At 35.8% G+C, this 22,320-nt stretch overlaps 1 protein-coding gene across 1 annotated transcript in view; it reads right to left on the bottom strand.

The window, feature by feature from the left end:
• The window catches only part of LOC149803579 (Golgi to ER traffic protein 4 homolog), a 35,205-nt gene extending 16,532 nt beyond the window's left edge, over positions 1 to 18,673 (bottom strand). The window contains exons 1-5 of the mRNA XM_089953325.1: positions 18,553 to 18,673; positions 11,291 to 11,369; positions 10,192 to 10,273; positions 4,027 to 4,182; positions 1,014 to 1,152 (exon numbers count right to left, since the gene is read on the bottom strand). Coding sequence (XP_089809451.1) covers positions 1,014 to 1,152; positions 4,027 to 4,182; positions 10,192 to 10,273; positions 11,291 to 11,369; positions 18,553 to 18,665 — 569 coding nt within the window. The 5' untranslated portion in view covers positions 18,666 to 18,673. The remainder of the gene's footprint in view (positions 1 to 1,013; positions 1,153 to 4,026; positions 4,183 to 10,191; positions 10,274 to 11,290; positions 11,370 to 18,552) is intronic.
• Between the last annotated feature and the right edge of the window lie 3,647 nt (positions 18,674 to 22,320).

Genomic DNA, 22,320 nt, shown 5'->3' with positions numbered 1-22,320 from the left:
CAATATTTCTGTCAATTGTAAAGGCCAGGGTGAAGTTTTTGGAGTCACCATCACTGTTAGAAGAAAGAAATGTTGAGATTTGTGAGATAATATTGCCTGTGGTTACCTGATGAGACATTTGTTTTACTTATTATCTTGCCCAGCTTAAAGAAGAAGAATCAATCCTGTAACAGTTCAAACGTTTGAAGCAGAATTCCATGATCAACTAGATCAAAGGCTTTCTTGAAAACAATCCCCATAAAACAAAAAGTATCCATTCTCATAGCCAAGGCTCTGTTAATTTGGACAGTTCTGATTGGCAAGAGTGACGTTTTCTAAATTCCGATTATGCCTAATGAAACAGAAGGTAAGTTTTTAAAAAATCCAAAGACCTGCTTAGCTACTTGTTTTTAAAATAATTTTGTCATTATGCTTTACTTTATAATGTGTTGATGACTTTAACTAATTTGCAACAAGTCTGAGAATCCAAGGACCAATGCAATCCAGTGCAGACAGTTTATATAACAAAACTCAGCTTTAACTAACATTACTGTATACACTAGCTTATAAGTCAAGTCTAACTGCAAACTGCACAGACCCAGATCTGCTGTCGCATAAAGCACAGGCAAATCTGGGTCTGTGCAGTTTGTTAGAAGTAATCAGTAGAACAAACAATATATATACCTGGGTCTACAGGTACAATATGCTAGGCAGATTCTGATGTTTGTTGTCTGCAATTTGACTCGACTTATAGCTGAGTATAGATGGTAGTTACAGAAAAATATTTATCAGTGTGTACTTTAACTCTGATTTACAGGATGGCAGATGTGTTAGAACTTTTAGTACCAAAACAAGGCAAAAGACATTAACAGATGACCATGCTTGGAAGGGCTAGTTCTGCAGGTAGTAGAAGGACTCTTAGAATATTGATTGGGTAGTGTACATGACAAAAAAATGGAATAATTAAATGAAATATAATGCAGTATCAATTTGACTTCTTTATGAACAAGATCACATATGAGCTGAATACTCACTGAAGAACAGCTTGGGCTATAAATAGATCAACTTCTGAGGTAAAACCCTGACTGGTGTGGTACTCTATTAACATTGCAGCAAAATTCTTTCCATCGGATGAATGCAGGAAGTGGTAACGTGCTTGTACGTAGTTTTTCTCTGTAAATACATACACATGGAGAAAAAAAAAACTGAGCAATTTTTGTACACCTAGCATTTGACATCATTTCAATTTTTTAAAAAAACACAACAGTGTAACAAGAAAGGATCATTCATAGCCACCAACGAGGTTCATACTTAGGCACATGCATTGCAGTCAAGCAAAGATAAGATGAGATGAAACCATTAAGACCCTTTAAGCCGGTTAACAAGTGGTCACAGAATAGACGTGCATAATAACAAGGATCAGAACTTGCATGCTGAATCCACAATTAATGCATTGCTGTAAAATGTGTATCACATAATTAACATTTATTCATATTTATTCATCCAGAGTATTAAGAAAAATCCATCAAGAGTTTTTTTTAATACAAAATACAAGCAAAAAACTTTAACCAAAACTGTAATACACGTTTTCTATCACTGCAATCTTAAACCATAAAAACATGTATTGATACACTGTTTGTAATGGAAAGGAATGTGCAATATACTAATTATTGTCATTATTATTGTCAAATGTGCCACTGTGTTGACTACCAAAGCATTCATCATTGGTAGTTCACCGAATTAGGCATCAGGTAGTTTTGTATCTTTTCTTAAGTCCATTAATAAACTTTATTTTAACCATGATCAGGATCATGTGTTCATGAACAGTTTCTCACAGTGTGTACTCAATCACCTTATAACCATCAGCAGAACAGGACACTGCCATCCTAACTTTAACTTTAATGTGGCAGTAAAGTGATATGGGGATGTAAAACAAAACACCAGATACCTATTGTTATGTATCTCTATATTTTGTTTAACTTTTGGTATATGACTGTATCTATTGTGTGTGTTTCACTCTTGGCATGTAAATGGCTTAGGATCCAAAATAGCTGTTGTCAAGTTCTAACAATAAACCTGTTTTCAAGTCTGGAGTTATTTATGATTGGCTAGTTAAAGTTGGACAGTAGAGTACTACAACATAGGTTATGTGAGTAGGTATTGTGGAATGTTGGACTAAGCAGCAAGGTTTGTCATGTGGGGTTATAATTGCAACATATAGTGATAATAGACTCTTGGAGATGTATATATGCAGAGAACTGAGCAATTAATGTATTTCTATTTTGGATTCTTATTTCATATGTTCCTGTGTCAATATCAGTCTGTAGATATGTTTAATGTCGTGTTTAGATACACTTTGAAAAAAGACATTTGTTTAGATTATTCACTGGAATTACAAAGTGCCCATTTTACTAAAATATTATTCTGGGACTATTGTAAATTTGTAGGGGAGTTCTGAACAAAGCCAATGTGATTATTCAGAGCTCATCAGAATAGTACATTCAATGATCTGGAATTCATTTGGAACATTCAATTCTTTTGGACTTGTGTAGACCTTTTTAGGATTCTTTTGGCTTTAATAGATAATACTGTTAAGTTCCTCTGAAATTTTAATTGTATAACTTTGATAATTAAATTATATGTTAAGTTTTACAAAACTTATTGGTTTTGCTTCTTTCTGCTACTAGTTTATGACCATAAAAATGTAAAACTATTATTTAAATTCAAAGACTAATGAGTTTTGGCATGAAAATATGATATATCTCAGGAATTAATGAATACTATTTGAATATATGCACTTTCCATTATATTTATTTAGTGTTTCATTAGTTTTAATGATGATAATGTGCATTTATAAAACATTTTGACACTATCGTGCTTACCCAGGTGCTATACAAAAATACTTCGGAGAACAATGCAAGGTCACAATGGGATCACCAACCTGGGCTGGCATAAACAGGTACTGAACCTACAACCTATGTCCAATACTCTAACAACTAAGCTATCAATCAGCAGAGACTTAACTATAAATGATTCAAATACAACAGGTTGACTGAGACAAAAAAAAAACAAAAAAACAACACAAGTAGAATCCACTGAAACTGTAAACAGCTGACACTGAAAACAAAGGCAAACCAAATCCACAATTGTGTGCTATCAGTGAGAAATTTGTCTTCACCTACATATAGAACCCTTGGCAAATAGGTACAGTGTAGGGCAATGTACCATAGATTCCAGTTGATGTAAGCATGTTATGATGTATCATAGACTTTAGTTGATGGAAGCATGTTATTATGTACTATAGACTCCAGTTGATGTAAGCATGTTATGATGTATCATAGACTTCAGTTGATGGAAGCATGTTATTATGTACCATAGACTTCAGTTGTTGTAAACATGTTATTATATATCATAGATTCTAGTTGATGTAAGCATGGTACAATGCACCATAGACTACAGCTGATGTATGTTATTAGGTGCCACAGACTCCAGTTGATGTAAGCATGTTATTATGTACCACTGACTCCAGTTGATGTAAGCATGTTATCATGTACGATATATTCAAGTTGATGTAAGCATGTTATCATGCACCACAGACTACAGCTGATGTATGTTATTATGTGCCATGGACTCCAGTTGATGTAAGCATGTTATTATGTACCACTGACTCCAGTTGATGTAAGCGTGTTACATACCACAGACAAACAATCTGAGTAGTCCTACAACTCATTCTTACAGACAATCCATTTATGTAATAGTCATTTGTGTATCCAAAACACTACAACTATATTTACATTGCACAGTAACTTACATTTCTAAACAATAAAGCTTTTATTATACAAGAAAAAACTTTTGGTGAGAAATTACATTTGTAGCATGGAATTTTGAGATTGTCTAAATTCTGTTCTTATTTCATGTCATAGCATGGACTGAATTGTATCATAAGTATTATTGTTTGTATGCGACCAGTACATTCTTGGATAGTTTAAAATCAATACCAATGCTTGTAAATCTCTTATGCAGTTTCTCCTTTAGTAGTTGACTCACCTTGCCAGAACAGCATTCCACATTTTTTGTGCAAATCTGGATGACCGGCATTGTAATGGCTATCTACTTTCATGGTCCATCGAAGAGCTGCATTTAAATAGGGTAGCCTTTCCGGTGCATTTGGGTCCATGTATCGTAATAAAGAGACAACTTTATCTGTCAGAAAGAGAAGAGAAATTCCATGGATTAAAATATGCAAAATTTATCGCATAACTAGTAAGAAATGTTGCTATTACCTATACAAGTGGAGGCCCCAGGTGGCTATGTGGTAAAAATTTCTTGGTTTTACAGATCACTGACATCTCAACTCTGTCCACATGGTTTCAAATCACATCTCAGCCAATGTGGGTATGTGAGAAAGCTTGCCAGTTGCTTCATATGGATCAGTGGGTTTGCCCTGGGTTCTTTCTCCACCAGACAAACTGGCCACCTTGCACAGTCTATCATGTGCTGAAAACTGTCATTAAACCTACAAACAAAACAAACCTATACAAGTAAATGACAAACATCTCTGTGTCCAGCATATCTCTACAGTGTTTACTACATGTTCCTCACAATTTTCTTTCAATGGATTTTATTCCAAATCAAACATTGCTGCTGGTGGCATGTGATTTTATAACAAGGTAGGTAAAGACAATTTATCTCCATGTTTTGTATAGCAATGCGGGTCCATATGAGCAATGTGTAAGGAATGTTTGATGTATTCCAACACTATAAATGTATACTATTTTGTCTGCTATACATGATCTAATGCTTGGCATTTTGTCATGCTCATGCTTACAGTCACTTGGACCAAACCCATATTTTCTATTATTTGTATCGTTCAAATCACCAAAGTTTAATTCATTTTAAAAATTAATCAAGAGTTGCTACTCAGCAGGAACTCATAAATACACCCATTTATGTATCATTAGTCAGTATCTTGAAAAGAGTGTTCAGTAAACTGTACAAAGTAGGTCACATCATCACAGTTTGGGTGTGTGGCATTGCTTAATCCCAAGATGCACCTATAAGGCATGTTTGGTGGCAACAGGTTTAAAAGTGTGGACATTACTGCACATGCACCACTATTCAAAATCATGGCAAAGAGGTCACACTGACCTAGGTTTATCTACTGCAAGAAGACCTTCAAACATTGTAATTAAATCTAATGTAAACCTCATTTTATTAAATCCTGGAAAGTAGCTTACAGTAACCCAGTTTGGCTGCATGACAAATGCTCATCCCATGATGCACACATAGTCAAATTTGATGTCAACAAGTGTATCAATATAAAAATTACAGCCTCAAGAGAGAACATGGGCATCATTTTTAAGTGAGTGACAAAATCCTGGAATGTAAGTCACACTTGCCCAGTTTTGGTGTGACACACATCCATCCTAAGAATTCCTGTGTAAGATGGTTGGTGGTTGTTGCTGTTGTGGGGTTTAATGCCATTTTTAGCACAAGTCAGGCTATACATGGCGGCCAGTATTAATGGTGGAGGAAGAACCTGGGAAAACCCCGGAAAGAACCACCGACCCATGAGAAGCTACTGCAGGCTTTCTCACATACCCACATAGGCCGAACACAAGACTCTAACCCATGCAGACAGGTGAGATGGCAGTGATCTGTAACGGTGAGTGCTTTAGACCGCTCGGCCACTATGGGCCCTCTAAGATGGTTGGCAAATGGTGAAAAGTAAAAAACATATTTTTAACCAATATTTAAATTAATTCTGGAAATTAGGTCACTACAACTCTGTTCAGCCTGTGATATGTTCATACCAAGATGCATCCACAGAGCAAGTTTCATGTCAATAGAAGTTACAGCTGGACTGAAAAGGATGAACAGTTCTTAATCAATTTTGAACTAATGAAAAGAAAAAAAAAAACTGAACTTTTAGGTGAATTAAACTTCTACAAAAAGAAACACCCAATCACATTAATGTAATGAATATAAGCTTTCTACCTCCCAAATCCAGCCCTCCCAAAAAGTCAAAACATATTTTTCATCTGCATCATATGAATGAGTATATGAAACTCTTGTCCATTATCTCCCTTTGCCACTTTAAGTTTAAACAAGAGTGATAAAGCAACAAAGATGCCTGCATTTGGGGAGGTTGTGATGGTTATAAAGTAATATTATTGGGTAAGTACTTTCATAGAAAAATAATTTACTTAAAAATTTGGTCTCTCCTTCCAAAACATCATACGATCATATTAATGTTAGGGGAATAGGCAACAGGATGTTGCTTAATTCTGAGCATCCTACCAATATCCTGGGCATATGTCAAGGGAAGAAAGGCTGCATTCCCTATATGAAAGGTAACCCACTCTCCTAATCTGAAAACAACAAAGCTGATGTTCATGAGATCCATAACAAATATACCTGGATAAGAAAATTATTATTTAATTCTTCTTACCTCCAAACCTTTTGGGGCAAATTCAAAAAAAACGTTGACAAATGTCCATGAAGAGGCTGTGTTAACTTTAACTGAATCTGGTGATCATTTGGGCAGTAGCCATTGGTTTCACCAGATTCAAATATTGTCTCTGAGAGATAAAAATTCAATAAGACTGACTCTGATTGCCAGCTGACAGCTTCTTTTATGTCTCAGATCAAAATGTTATATTTGCAAGTGAGGCTCACAGAGATCACTAATTTTACGAGACAAAATACTCAGGAGGAAACTCTGATTTAATCAGACTCCAAAGTACAAGGAGCATATAACCCACTTCAGACACAATGATTGGGCTTCAGAGGCGATAACCTCTTTCCTGAAATTCACCAGAAGATATATTTTCTTGCTCCACAACTTTTCTGTGTGCTGTACTTGGCTACAAAGTGTGGTTGTGTCAATAGGACCACAGAACCATCTGATCTGATATGAAGAAAGTTCAGGTCCAATGAAAGGGCATGTAATTCACTGCTATCTGGAAACATGTTTTGTATAATAGCAGCTTCAGCAAGGTTCTGCATAAAGGTTTGAATTTATCTGAATTGAACCCTGTCAAAACCAATGAAATATTCTTTTTTGGAGACATGGTTAGGGATTTTGGTCAATTCAGGTCAAAATTGGATAGTAGCTCTGATAGATCTGCCCCTCTGTCTTGATGCCTCAATGTGTTGGATATCATGGAGCAGAAGCCTTTAAAGATAATTGAGGCCAATTGTTTCTGCTCATATAGCTAGAGAAAAAAATGTCTGCCACTGGTGGGATTTTGCCACTTAAAAGTACACCACTGTCAAATCTGCACCAGTCCCTGAATACATGTCACTTTCCATCATAAGCCTTTACCTAGCAAGGCAGATGTTAGTACCATTTTTAGAAGTCTTTGGTATGATTCGGCCAAGGTTCAAACTCAAGACCTTAAACATCAGAGGCAGACTGATGGTAAATGTGTCCCTTCTGATGGAGAGTTGGATAGATCTTGAAATTGGACACAACTGAGGCAACTCAGGTTGATGATCGAAACAAATTTGCTGTTGGCCTTTTGAACTAAGAAGTTCATGGAATAAACCACTGAAGAATGTGGTGTGTTTTTTTTATCTATCTCAACTGCCCACTTGTCAATTAATGACCAATCCAACTCTGCATTATTTCATCTTTCCTTGCATCTCATGGTATGTGCATCAGGAGATGAGACGATGAAAGATAAGACAGTTGCATAAATGAAATCTAAAGCCTCTCCAAAAATACTAGGATCACCCACTTGTTTTGTGAAAACAGTGTGGTCCAACATCCCCACATGGTTCAAAAATGATTCCATCTTAGGATAAATACTCAGCACATCAGTCTGCATGCTGCAAGATTGTCCCCATTTTTAAAAACACTTTTCTCTGGAAATGATTACCAAATATTATCTGACCACAAGGCACACACACTGCATATCAGCAATGAAGTATATTTAGTGTAGAAGAGGCAAATGCAATGCATGTCCCCATTTGCCTTCAATATCTTACATTTCGGGCATTTTATCATTATGTTTCTGTGAAATGACAAAATTATAAAATAAAATAAAATGAACAATTCAGTTTGTTAATAAGTTGCAAAAACAATGCCTGATACTAATAAGTGAGTGAACAACTGTCAGCATGCACAAAAACCAGAATTACAACATGCATCAGCGATACTGTGTTTGGAGCATATGGTCAGGATAAACAATGTCCATGAGTGTGACAAAATACAAAATAATAATGCATACCACATATAGCAGAATCATTATTACACAATAAAAACCAATTGTACTTAAGTAAAAGCTTAAAACTAGTGACAACTGGCGGTGGCAAGAGGGTGGTAATCGGCAAGAGTTCCTGCTTTTATCTATATGATATAGACAGAAAAGACAATCTTTGTCTTTTTAGAAGGGCTGGATTTGGGAAGGAGTAAACTTATATTCCAAACATTAATGTGATCTATGAATGTATCTGCAGGAAAAAGTAGGCAACAAAGACACATTTTTTTAATATATACGTCTTAAGACACACACTTGGCTCAAGTTGAGTGGTAAAAGTGAAAAGGTACTGGAATTATTGACCTTACACAATTTTTAACCAATTTTTAATAAAACCCAGAACACACGTTCATTCCAATAGCTGGGTTCACACCTGATCATTGCTGGTGACAGTTTTTCTAATCAGAAAGCTTCAACTTGGAAAATTCTATTTTTAGCAATGGCTATCACGTCTGATGGAGATCAGCATTATTTCTACCTTGAAAGGATGCTCTCTCAAATTTAGTCAAATTACGTTCAGAGGATTTTGCGACAAAATTCGCTGTTACTTTTTAAAGTTTAGAAATGGCTGTCATATCTGATGGCAAGTCAGCATCTGTAAAAAGATCTAAAATCCCTCAATGCTGGTATATTTCCTTAAATTTGGTCCAATTCGATTCAGCAGAGGTCAAACACACAGAGGTCCAAAAAACATACATGTGTCCATTTATTAAACTTCAATTATGATGTTGTTGTTGTTGTTGTTGTGAGGTTTAACGCCATTTTTCAGCACACGATAGGCTATACATGGCGGCCAGTATTAATGGTGGAGGAAGAACCCAGGAAAACCCCGGAAAGAACCACCAACCCTCGAGAAGCTACTGGCAAGCTTTCTCACATACCCACATTGGCTGAATCTTAGGCTCGAACCGCCGCAGACAGAGGTGAGATGGCAGTGATCCGTAACGAAGAGCGCTTCAGACCACTTGGCCACTCAGGGCCCCTTCAATTATGAAGTGTGATTAACTCATTCCACTTAAAAAACATTCATAAATACACACAGGTCTTCTAACTGGTGGACTAAGGAAGGACAAACTGGCATTTGTAAAGAAGATCTTGAAGTCGGTTTTAGGTTAAAAAAATGTCTTTGGGCTATGTGTGTGGTTGCCCACACTCATAAAGGCAACATTACTACCAATATGCACAATATGTTCTTTTTCTTGTCACCATATATTATGATATCTATTTTAGGGCAACAGTGTTAAAAGTAATTGGTATATTGATTTAAATAAGCTTCCAGTGCACAAATACTGACCGTCTGTTAAACCTTGCTGCATGCAAAATGGCTGCTAAAATATTATTTTAGTGTAAACACAGCAAGATACAAGTCTGACAAGATACACTTCTGATGTCAAAAGGTGAAGTAAGATTGAAGTTATGGCCTGGAAGAAGGATGCTTGCAAAGATGAAGACATGAATAAACAGAAAGATAGATGGACAGACAAAATAATGAATGTAAATCCTATATACTGAATTGTGCATATAATGAATTGTGCATATTATGATCAATTTTAATTTGTACACACTGATGCAAATTTTGCCTAAAATAAAATGTCTGCATCTACCAGAATTTAATGCTGACATCACTTCTGTGCCACCCACAAAGCAAGCTTGATTTAAGTGACTATTTTATAAATGACAATTTTGGGTCACAACCTTTGCTCCAAACATGCTGTTAGCTGTTTAAAAACTGAACTTGATGGCGATAACCAATCTATTAAGTTCTCCCTAACATTTAATGCTCTTGTTGAGCAGGAAGGTAATTTTAAAAGTCACAACTGTATGCACTGTGATTTTATTTTGTGTTACTTTGGAGGTATACAGAAGTGCTAATTTTGGAAAAAAATGTCCAACCTGAATTATAAGCAGTGCCAACATGTGCAATTTACTCATCTAAATGAATACTTACCAGTAGTGTCCTCTGTAACTGTATATTTTGCTGCATTAAGAACCTCTATTACCAACATGGCAAGGTCCGCACCACTTGAATGCTGTGAAAGAAAATTCAGAAGCTAAACCATCCTACACTGCATTAATTTCTACCATGTTTAACCATCATACCTGTAAAATTTAAGACAGTAAAGAAGTAAGACAGTAGCCATGTGTGTGTGTTTTTGGATTTTTAACCTACCTTTAACAACTATAGTCAAATCACTATGATGTCTGCAGTGTGGCAGTCCATAGTGATGTCTAGAACTTGGACATCATGCTGCAGACATGTAGCATCATGTCTCACCCAGTCACATTATCCAGACACCGGCAAAACTAGTCCTAACACTAACCTCTTAATGATGAGTGCCAAGTGAGGCATCTGCTAATACCACTGTTATAAGTCTTTGGTATGACTCAGCCTGGGTTTGAACCCATGACCTTCCGCATCCAAGGCAGATGCTCTAACCACTTATGCCACTGGAGCGGTAAAGACAGTAAATACACTAAGTGCATGAATGTGCACACAAGTAGATCATATGTCGATGTCATGAAATACTGGTTCTGAAAGCAGGACAGAACTTTGTAACATAAAACAGAGACCTACAAAGCACTTTGTATAAGTTCTGACTGTTATTATATTCACAATCTGATTGCATAATAGCATGCATATGGAGACTTGGTGCAGCCACGAGAAATTCAAACTGTAGGCATATATGATCTTTAACAGGCACACTGCTGACTGCCAACCCTTCAATGAAATTTGACCTTTTAATGATTTGTCATCTGTCACATATAAGTTTCAATCTTCATACATAAAAGGTACCGAATATTCATTGGATTATGCTGTTTAAATAATTCCTTCCCTCAATTTACAGAATGTTTAACTCAAATGTTGCTTAAGTTACTTAAATGTTGCTTCTCTTATTCTGACATTTTTACATGGTGTATCTCAATACTTACACAAAACCAACCTCATACTTGAATCTTTTAGCAAGTTCATTTTCCATGAGGTAGTAGTAGAACTTTGCAAAATAAGTTGGCAAATCAAACTACAAGCATCAGCATGTGTTCATTACCTGATTATGTTGTAAAAGTGTCCTGGCACCATTGTAAAGTAGGTCTATGGCTTCTGTGTACTTTTTTTGTCCTGAATATCTGCAAAACATAGCATCAAAAGAACAGTAAATAAAAGGTGTACTTTTATGTCACAAGCAGTGCAAATTAAAAAACTATAATGTTGTGCTCCCCCAAGCCTGCAATAGCATCAAGCCCCCTTTACAATGACACCAGGCCCACTTGTCTGCAATGGCATCTAGCCCCCGTGTCTGCAAAAACACCTAGCCCCAATGTCTGCAAAGGCATCTAGCCCCCATGTGTGCAATGGCATCTAGCCCCCATGTCTGCAAAGGCATCTAGCCCCCATGTCTGCAATGACATCTAGGCCCCATGTCTGCAAAGGCATCTAGCCCCCATGTCTGCAATGACATCTAGCCCCCATGTCTGCAAAGGCATCTAGCCCCCATGTCTGCAATGACATCTAGCCCCCATGTCTGCAATGACATCTAGCCTCCCAATTTGATCAGTGAGAAAAAAAATGAGTTCAAAGCCATCAAATGCCCTTGTTGAATGCCAAGTGCAAGAAAAGCAAGCACATTAAATATTATGATTATGTGAAAGCCTATCTCCTATACTTATCAAAACCCTACATCTGAATAACTGCTCTTGTGTAAGTACTCAAGTCATTACAACAGTCTTCACATGTCAGATCTTTAGAACAAATCTTTGTAGCTTAGGTCCTAATCAATAAGTAAAAGATACAAGCAACAACAACAACATACAAAAACAACTTAGCCATATTATCATTATCAAAATTATCTGACTGTATTTATCCACAAACAGTCTATAAAGACTGCTTTTGTTTTGGGATGAAAAATGTTTATAAATATTCCTAGCAATATTCCATTCAGGTAAATTAAAATGATTGTAGACTGCAAACAGTTTCCATTAATTTTGTGTGTACTAAAACTAAAACTGCAAGTCAAACTGTTTTCTCACCACAAAGCAATGCAAGGAATTTTCAATCATTTGTTGTTGAAAAGGAATTCATCACGTTAAAATATTTGGCATTAGCAATGATAGAGCCATCATACCATATGTATTTTCACAGAATTATAAAATCACAAACAAGTTCCCATTAAATAACTTTAGAATAAGCATTGAAAACGAAGGAATACAATAAACTATCTGCTTCAGGACATTTTTACTTAAAACCCCTTTCCTCAGTAAGATAAAGTGGCAACATTCTGCACTGATTTCCTTTGACTTGTATGCTTTCAAGTTAGTCAGATATTGTGACAACTGATTAAAGAAGAGGTTGAAGTGGGTCTGACATTGCTCACCTGGTTCATACAACTTAATGATTATTTATTTCACTAAGCATGCCTATGTAGAATTAAGTTTAAGAACATTACTTAGGTAAGCCATTTCCCACACTTTGTATTACGCTGATTTGACCTATTTACTCTATCGTGATTAAAACTGTTCTAAATATAATGGTATAAGTTGATTTTCAGTCTCTGCTTATAATCAGGGTTATCCAAGATCTTGATGACATACACCCATTTACCAAGTTTTACAGTAATTGGTTGAGAAATGTAGACACTATATCTAGATAGGTAAGAAACTCATCCAATCAGATGCAAGGTATCTCATTAATATGTGGTGACTTCACTTAATGAACTTGTCTACGACAGCAATAATATAAGGTTACAGCAGGCATGATTTTGATCTTCCCCCCAAAAAGCAAACAAATTTTAATGGGGGGGGTTGGGGATTCTCTCCCAACGGGGTCTTGAGGGGCAGTGCTCCTGATCTGGGATTCCAGGGGGCCTTTGGCCCCCGGCCAAAAATGCATTTTACACTCATAAAAAACTACTCCTGGTGCAACTTACAATCATAAAATAAACCAAAATAATCATCTGAAAAACTATAAAACTTACCAAAAATGTTTAACTTCACTTCAATAATTTCATAGTATTTAGTCACATGAATTTGTTCTCTAATACTATTGATACTGAAGTTATTTCATGTGCATGTCAGTGTTCACATCATAATTAAGTCACAATAATTTGTAAATTTTTGCATCAAATATGTTATACTTCTCTCTTTTCATAACAAATCTGTAAAATAAACACCCAAGTACATCAACTCTATACAAATAATCCCATACATTCACATGTGTTTTTATCTGATGGACACAACCTGTTGATATGCCACTCAAGCTCTTTTTGTGGCTTTGGCAAAGATTTCTTTAGCCTTCCTTTTTGTCACCACTGACTTTTTGGGCTCAATTGCAATTGTTGCTTTTCCTTCACAATGAAAGCCTTTTTCCTTTCAAGCTGGTACTTCTATTGGCGACATGCAGTGCATATATTCTGACAGAGGGCTATATCTGTTCTCTCATGCAAGAAATCTTTCTTCTTATAGTAATTAATTACACTTTTTCTAGATGCCTTCTGAGCTTCAATTTTTCCACATGCAGCTTCTTTTGTAGGTGCTGTTCCAAACTCTTCCAACCACGATTACCGAACTCAGATCTTTTTTGCAGAGGTCACAAAATTCCAGTCCTCTAGTGTTCAGTTTTCTTATAAACTGACCAACTAAATTTCCAACAACTTTTCGCTCCAGCCATTCCCATTTCCGTATGTTTTTTAAACCTTTATCCAAACTTTTCGTGTCAGGGTAAGCATGCTTCTTCTTTCCATTGCCATCAGTTTCCATTACACGAAGATTCACTGGATGAATTTAAACCATTAATTAATCAGAATACTCTTTATGAGAGTCATGTGCTAACTAATATATGGAACGAATAATTGACAAAGGTCATTGTGGAATGGGATTGGAAAGACTGTTTTTAAAAAACCGGTTCGGAGATGATATAAAAAATAGACTATATCAAGAAAAATCTGATTCAAGTCAGGAGAAAAGAATAATTCTGCTTTAAAAATGGATAAAAATCATGTCTATTACAGTGGAATTCAGTCTCTACAAATGGTAACAGGATCAGTAAATCAGATACAATATATCTCATTAATATATACAGATCTTACTCCTACTCAAATTCGTCCAGCTTCTTGATAAATAGGAGACTTCTGAACAAGTCTGATCAAAACTGGAGCAGAAATGTAACTGCCAGATTGCTGAAAAGCTCAGAAAGAATGTGCTATAGAACACTCTGTGCATTTTACATAACATTATTTGCAATTATTGCTAACTTTTCCTCCTTGTTGTGACATAGCAAAAAGATTTCCCAATCTTAGGACCAAGGCACTCGAAGAAATGAAATGATAATTTTGCTTTAGCACAAGTTCCTTAAAACCTGCTATGTCTTGCTGTACACCTTCAAAGTGGAAAAATGGTAGGTCTTCTAGCCTGTGGCAGTCAAGCCCCCATCATCTCAAAATAATTGACAGTTTCATTTACAGATGGTTTGCCTACAATGTTGTATCCAGGCACAACAAGCCATTTCACACATTTCGCTGCATTATAAAAAGAAAGAACAAATTCAAATCTGAATGCTGACAATACACAGTACAGTAGCTTCTATATCTATACAACTTTTCCAAAAATAATCAAACTAAACAAAACTGGATTTAACGACTTTACATATGCGATTTTTGGTAACTGAGATCTGGTTTTTTCTTGAACATCATGCAATATATGACAAAACAAGAAAATGCAGGCAAAAGCTCTAGAATTCAGGTGCATGGTGTTTCTTCTTCACGGGAAAAAACTGACAATCTCTGATTGCATGCTAACTATCACAGAGAAGAGAAAAGGTTTAATCTTGGAATTATTACAATTTTCCTATGTCACTGTTCATTTCAGCAATAAATCTATTCAGTTTAATTGCAAACATTCAATAAAAGTCTGCTATTAATTGCTGGGTTATAATTGGGGTTGTTAATTATGCTGCTCTACATCAGATAGCTTCATGTTATGTCACCTTATGAAGCAGCAAATGACATATTTTTGATGCCTATTTCGTCAAGTCAGTGTGCAAGTTTGTTCACATTAATTTCCTAACAGTATCTTCATCTATTTTCCACAGATGATGTAAACTTAATTGGCCACAACGTTTAAGCTTAATATGAAATCCATATAAATTTTGGACACTGGCAACAACAGAAGTACTCTGGTATATTGCATTACAAGTCTAAACACACATACATACAAGAATCTTTTGAATGTTTTTATTTATTGTCAAATATATACATGACAGAAAGATGACTGACTTTTCAAATGGTCTCCAAATGTAGATCACTCCATGGTCTCAGTCATTCTATGAGTGGTCTTCAGGCATTACTTGCTCCAATGTGAATCAATTATCTTGTCTTAGCCCCTCTGTGGTAGGGAAGCCCAAGATGTGCTTGCCAATTCAAGAGATGACTTGTAGGCATTAACCCCTCCAACACCAAAGCATCATCACAAATGAACTCCCTTACCATGATACTTGGAGAAATGAAAAATCGCATGAGCTGTACAGTATACTTCTTGCACAAAGGAGCTCTAATACCAATAAAAAAGAACCAATTTCACAAAAACACTGTCAGAGGCCCCGAGTGGCTGAGTGGTCTAAAGCACTCTCCGTTATGGATCAATGCCATTTCACCTCTGTCTGCGTGGATTCCAATCCAAGGCTCGGCTAGCGTGGGTACGTGGGAAGGCCTGCCAGTAGCTTCTCGTGGGTCAGTGGTTCTTCCATGGGTTTTCCAGAGTTCTTCCTCCACCAGTTATACTGGCCACCATGTATAGCCTATCTTATGCTGAAACATGGTGTTAAACCCTAGAACAACAACAAGTACAACAAAAACAGTCATTTACAAATTATAAAATAATAAAGTGTTTTAGAAAAAAAACTTTTGATCAGAATCAGTATTTTTTTATAAGTTTAGAATTACTATATGTTTCAAGTATTTACAAGCTTTTCTCCCTGATGTGAATATTAAGTTACATCAAATAAAATTTCTTTTCACGTGAATTTCTTTGTTGATTTGTAACTTGTCTAATTTGGTCAATTTTTAAAGTTTCATTATTTCATGCAGTGCTATATGCTACACTGAATTCTCACCCGTAGATATTGTTTGCTACAGTCCAGGATCAAAATAACCAGAGCTGCCAACCCTCCAGACTCACAATTAGTGAAAAGTGGGATAAAAATTAGTGAATTTTGAACGCAATTAGTGAAAAATTATATCATGACACTAACTCCCATCCACTTCATTATATGTAAATCCCAAAATAAAAATAAAACATATTATTTACACTGATTAAGTGAACTACTTTATTTGAAGCCAAATTTACTGATATACACAAACTTCATGCTAATTGTCATGATATGATACTGTGGCAGTCTTGAACTTCATCAGGCTATGATAAATTTGTTTTGAAAACAGTTCAGGCTTCTTGCCCCCTGGTCAATCTTGGTGACTAAAATTGTTGCAAATTTTCAGCACCTAAGGAGGCACTTAAAGTTTGTCTTATTAATCCTCACAATAGGAAATAATCTTTCACTTGTCACTGTTGCTGATCTCCAGCTGAGAAAGACGGGTCATGTTCAACAAGAAAGCTCACAAACATTGCTTCAGCATTGGTAGCATGCTGAACTTGAGTAGGTGGCTTAAAGTACTCCAAAATTGAAAATTTGCTGGGGGTGCTAACGCAGTGTGCTTTTTCACATCGTTCTGCCACATGCCCACAAGAGCTCGTATCATTGCCTACAATTTGTCATACGTGTACTATATAATAATATTACTACATGGTACATGTATGGCAAGTAAATTGTAAGCAACAATACCAGCTCTTGTGCACATTCCCAACTGTAAAATTCGCGGCACACTACTTTACGAAAAGCATAATGTTCATCGATGTTTGATAGCTGAATGCTAGGCCAGATTTTGGTGTACTCCAATCTATACTTCACTTTTGTGGAATAAAACTCTTTTTCCTTGGAGGTGAAAATATTTTAACTGCACTCTAAAAAACTCTCTTCATGTAGTTTCCCAATTTCTATATGCTTTTAGCTACCAATGTGTTTCCTCACATCATCCCTGCCACCATGCCCAATGCTAAAATTTGTGGCACACTGCGCAAAAAGCATGATGTATATCAGTATTTGATGGCTGAATGCATGGCCAATTTTTGGTATATTTCAAACTAAACTTCATTTTTTGTGCAATACAATGTCTTTTTCTTTGGTGGTGTCAACGTTTTCAAGATGCAATGCCAATCGGTAATTCAAATCAGTGTTGGTGACGCATACAAGGAGAAAAATTCCGGTTAGGCCCCAGTTTCTTTCAAAAGTATTTGTAAAACTACTCTTATATATATATATATATATATATATATATATATATATATATATATATATATATATATATATATATATATATATATTAAAATACACTAAAATGCTTGCTACCAGTCCAACTGTACGAATCGGCTATAGTTCTACTAATATTGCGACTAGCAGAACCGGAACGTTTCGTCAACTGCCATATCATGACTAGCACTTAACAGGAAAATTTAAAATAATTGAGAATTGGGGAATTCATGATTTTTTGGCATGCAGCACGAATCCATGAATCAGTGTAGAACGTTGCTTATAGTTCCAATAGGCATAATATATTTGTATTCATTTCGTTAAAGAATAATACTTCAACTTAACCCGATTTCGGTATTCCCCACTTTCATCACTTTCCAGACCAGTGAAATGTAGGGCAACGAAACCTGAAACAGGTCCATTTCTTTTGTGATAATTTGAATTTATTAGAGAAAATACATCAGAGTAAGTAAAGTCTGACTAAAACATTATGACTTTACTTTGTAAAAAGCCTCGTTATTTTAGTTGCCAGCTGTGTGAGATATTCCTGAAAATATTACTTTCATTACGATGTTAGTCTACACCAAAACACGCTACACAGCGCCGTTAGTTGGGCAGCAAGATCCTGACTCCCCAAACAAAAGTATCAGCGTCGAGGTCTTACATGTAGGACACTGTATTGTGAATCGTATCGATACGTGGCACAAATTTATCGTTTCACACCTATCCAATGGCAGAACCGAACACACACACTTTCGCTCAAGAGGCCCGTACAATAAAAACCGTGCCACCGCAACTCCTACTCCCATCTGCCACCCCTTACGACCTGCCAGCGAAGCTGAAACAGACGTATTATTTCAGTATGTGTGACAAAACCATGGATGGTCATCATTCTCTTACTAATATTTGATATAAACTAAGTAAAATATCCCAATAAAGTTTAAATTTTACATTTACCGAAATGACACGGTTCTATACATTTGATGTGCTTCGTAAAAATTTCCAGCTTCAACACATTTGAGACATTTCTGGAGAACTCTCTCCACTCCGGAGTTTCCAGAAGCTGCCATCTTTCGCAGGAAGTTTGACTTAAAACTAATTCTACACGACCACACATAACCTGGAATCGGAACGTTCTTTTTCCTCGCCTGATAAATGCGGGATATGTCAATAGTATTAATGCTGTGTGTGTGTGTGTGTATATATATATATATATATATATATATATATATATATATATATATATATATATATATATATATATATATAAAGGATAAAAATCCCGTAGAAATAGTCACGTAAAGCTTTGGAAGCACAACGGTTTTTATGTTTTATTTGTTTGTCTTCTTATGTTTTAAATCCCATCACATTCAATATACTAATAACCAAGTATCAAGATACAATGCGTATTTATAAGTTTATATCAGATCCATGTACGGTCAAATAGATAGATTAAAAAATAATATTCAGGAGAACTCTGTGTGTGTGTGTGTGTGTGTGTGTGTGTGTGTGTGTGTGTGGCTTGGATTTTTAACGTAACTTTAACATTTTTTCAGTCATATCGCTACGATGTCTGCAGTGTGACAGATTATAGTGATGTCTAGCACTGGGGCATCATGCCACAGACATGTAGCATGATGTCCCACCCAGTCACATTATCCGGACACCAGGCCGACCAGTCCTAACACTAACCTCTTAATGCTGAGCGCCAAGCGAGGCAGCCGTTAGTACCATTTGGCAAGTCTTTGTTATGACTCGACCGGGGATCGAACCCACGACCTCCCTCATCTGAGGCGGACGCTCTAACCACTAGAGCGGTCAGGAGAATTGAAATTGTCGATTTGGCAAAAGGTTACTGCAATGTTTCAGAAAAGAGAGTTACGGATTACATTCAGTGATCACATCACTGAATAAGCACAATCATCTCGGATAGAACTCTGATTAAAACAGTGCAGTACATGTAAAGGAATAAGTTACCTATTTCATGTGCATAAATATAAAAATTAAGCTTTTTTATTAAAAAAAACATAGTGAAGATCTAGTAAACATTTACAAGGCCAGTCTACAAAGATTAGATAAAAACAGAGATATAAGTTATGGAAAGCAACGTTTGATTTATAATAGAACTAGGTGACTCATTATACGAAGTAGCTGTTAAAGATTCAGCAAAATTTGACCTAAATTTGAAACCGTTCATACGTTTTAAAAGGATCGGGAAAAAATGTTGCTGAAAATTCAAGTTCCTGTTGTGGAAGGACATCCTTTTGCATTCTTAATAACACCTAATGATAATATAGCATACATAAAGTATTCCATGGAGCTGGGGGGAGGTGGTAAATGACTTGTTGTTATGGACGCCTTCCATCCCCTCTTAACCCCACCGGGGTGGAGGGTGAAGAGGCGCCCACTCAGGGATTTCTCCCCACCCAGACAGGACTTGTCGCCGAAAACAATTTCTATCAGCTCAACACAGCTCAACCGTTGTTTTCTTGAATATCAGGTTTATTTAGACTGAGGTAGCTTTCCTGAGACATATAAGGAAAACCAAAATACTTGTACGTCATAGATACGTGTGGTTATGCAAATGTTAGAGGATGAACGCATGCGAATATAACAAGGACTGAAAAGTATTTAGTAGAATATTCAAAATCCAACACACTTTCAAGTTGAAAAATATTTGTCACACTTATAAGTGTTGTAAATTTTATTATATTTGGTCTTGTACAAAAGTGTATTTTAACAATTACATTGTTGATGAAAAACTCTACATTCAGGCAACATTCATCGCCAGTTTTCTTCAGTACGTAATATTCATTTCCTGTCGCGTTCCTTTTCTACAGTAAATATAAGACTACTTGTACGAAACTTGGTAAATATTGTATACATCTTAGATAACTATCTAATTCCAATTAAATTCGAAATAAATTAAAAGTTCTCCCTTTTGATGAATCAGACATGTCGGATGTACAGGTGTGTCAATATTGGTCAGTACAAATTTGTTGGCATTGTGTTGCCTAACGTATGTTATCATGAAAACAAATGTGTTCACCAAACATAGTCACAAGTTTTCTTGGGTACTTTTTAAACTAAAAATCCATATAATTGAAGTCGCCTAATAGGTATCTGTATAAAATGTATGAAACTGTGTACTCTTTCCCACATGACAATTTTGACCAAAATCTGAACATCTGTGTTTTTGTAAATACAGACAAAGCCTACCAACCTAACTCTCCACAGTACTAATTACATTAGCCTATCAGGGAACAAACAGAGTGGTTGTGTTTCCCGCGTTGCTTGCAGGAGTCACTCGTGGTCATTAAAAAAAAGAAAAAAAAGAAAAAAAAAGAAAAGAGGAACCTGCTAGTGTCATTGGACTAGTTGTGCTTGCTTGCGTTAACAGCGAAGCTACCGTTGGTGTATTTCAACGATGGATTGGAAGAAAATATCTAATACCTACTTCATAAAATTGTACATGATTGTTTGTCTTCTTATTGCGAATTCGAATTTCCAAATAATGTTCATATGATGAAATAATGCACCACAAAGATCTGGCAGAAAAAGACGATTTGACTTTTAGGGAAACTTTCTGTACAACACACCCACGGTAGTTATTGTTGTTGCTATATTAGGACAGAATTTTTAAGTAAAAGTATTAAGATTGAAATTTTCTCTAAATTGTATTAAAAGTAATTTTTCATTAAATTATAGTGAAAATAATTTTCCACTAAAATATATTGAGATTAATTGTATCTATTTGTGTAATACAACTGTATGCTATTTTATAAAGATCGCTCTTTACGAGCAGGTGCAGAATCCATAAAATACATTTCTCTTGTATATAAAGGTCTGAAATTTAGATTTGGTGAGAAGCTGCTATACAGGCAAATTATTAAATCAATAATGGATGAGTTAAGCTAGATGATTCACGCGGTTTCCGTGGGCAAGTTCGAGAGCCTTGTTCTGATCCGAAGAGAGCGACAACAAAAACTACTTATAAATAGAGAAGCAGACTTGCACAGAATTAGTTCGTTCATCAAGTCAGAAAAAAAAGAAAAAAAAATCGAAAAAAAAAACCACAAAAAAAAACAACAACAGGCAAATGCAACAAGAAAGCAGCGATGTGAAGCAAGCAGGACGGTTCCCGAGCTCTCCTTCCCACTAATGACAGCCAACCATTCAACTGTAGGGACCTTTATGGACCCACAGATTGAGGCCAAACTATCAGGGTTCCTTGAATCCATAAAAGCCTGGGGGAGGTGGCACCATCCCCTTCCCCAGGAACAACTAGCAGACTGCGGTGCAGTCAGAAAAAAGTGGCACATGCACAATTGTGCGAACGCTACTATAATTAAACTCAACAACAAAAAAGCTCTGTCTTTTCCTTACAGGTAAGAATCGTCTGTGTTCGCAAACTTCTTTAAGGAATGGGCACTTTTTAATATTTGAGATTTTATCGGTAAAGTTCATATTTTTCCAACATTTTTGTGAGTTCTTTCTATTTTATATTATAATATAATGGAATGTTTAATTGCATTTGTGGTATGTATTATTGGAAAGGATGAATTCGCTACCAACTTCATGTTTAGATTTAATTTGGAAATAAAAGATTCTTTAAGTAATAATGAGTAATGTTTAGTAACCTATTCCAAATTAGTATTCTATTTTAAATTTTGTAAAATACATTTCTTCAAAATGATTGTTGCATTAATCGCAACTATTGAATTT

This window comes from Sinohyriopsis cumingii, chromosome 3 (genome assembly GCF_028554795.1).
Source record: "Sinohyriopsis cumingii isolate HCF-2022 chromosome 3, ASM2855479v2, whole genome shotgun sequence".
NCBI lineage: Eukaryota > Metazoa > Mollusca > Bivalvia > Unionida > Unionidae > Sinohyriopsis > Sinohyriopsis cumingii.
Note: the sequence above shows the minus strand (reverse complement) of the source record. Positions and strands in the feature narration are given on the sequence as shown.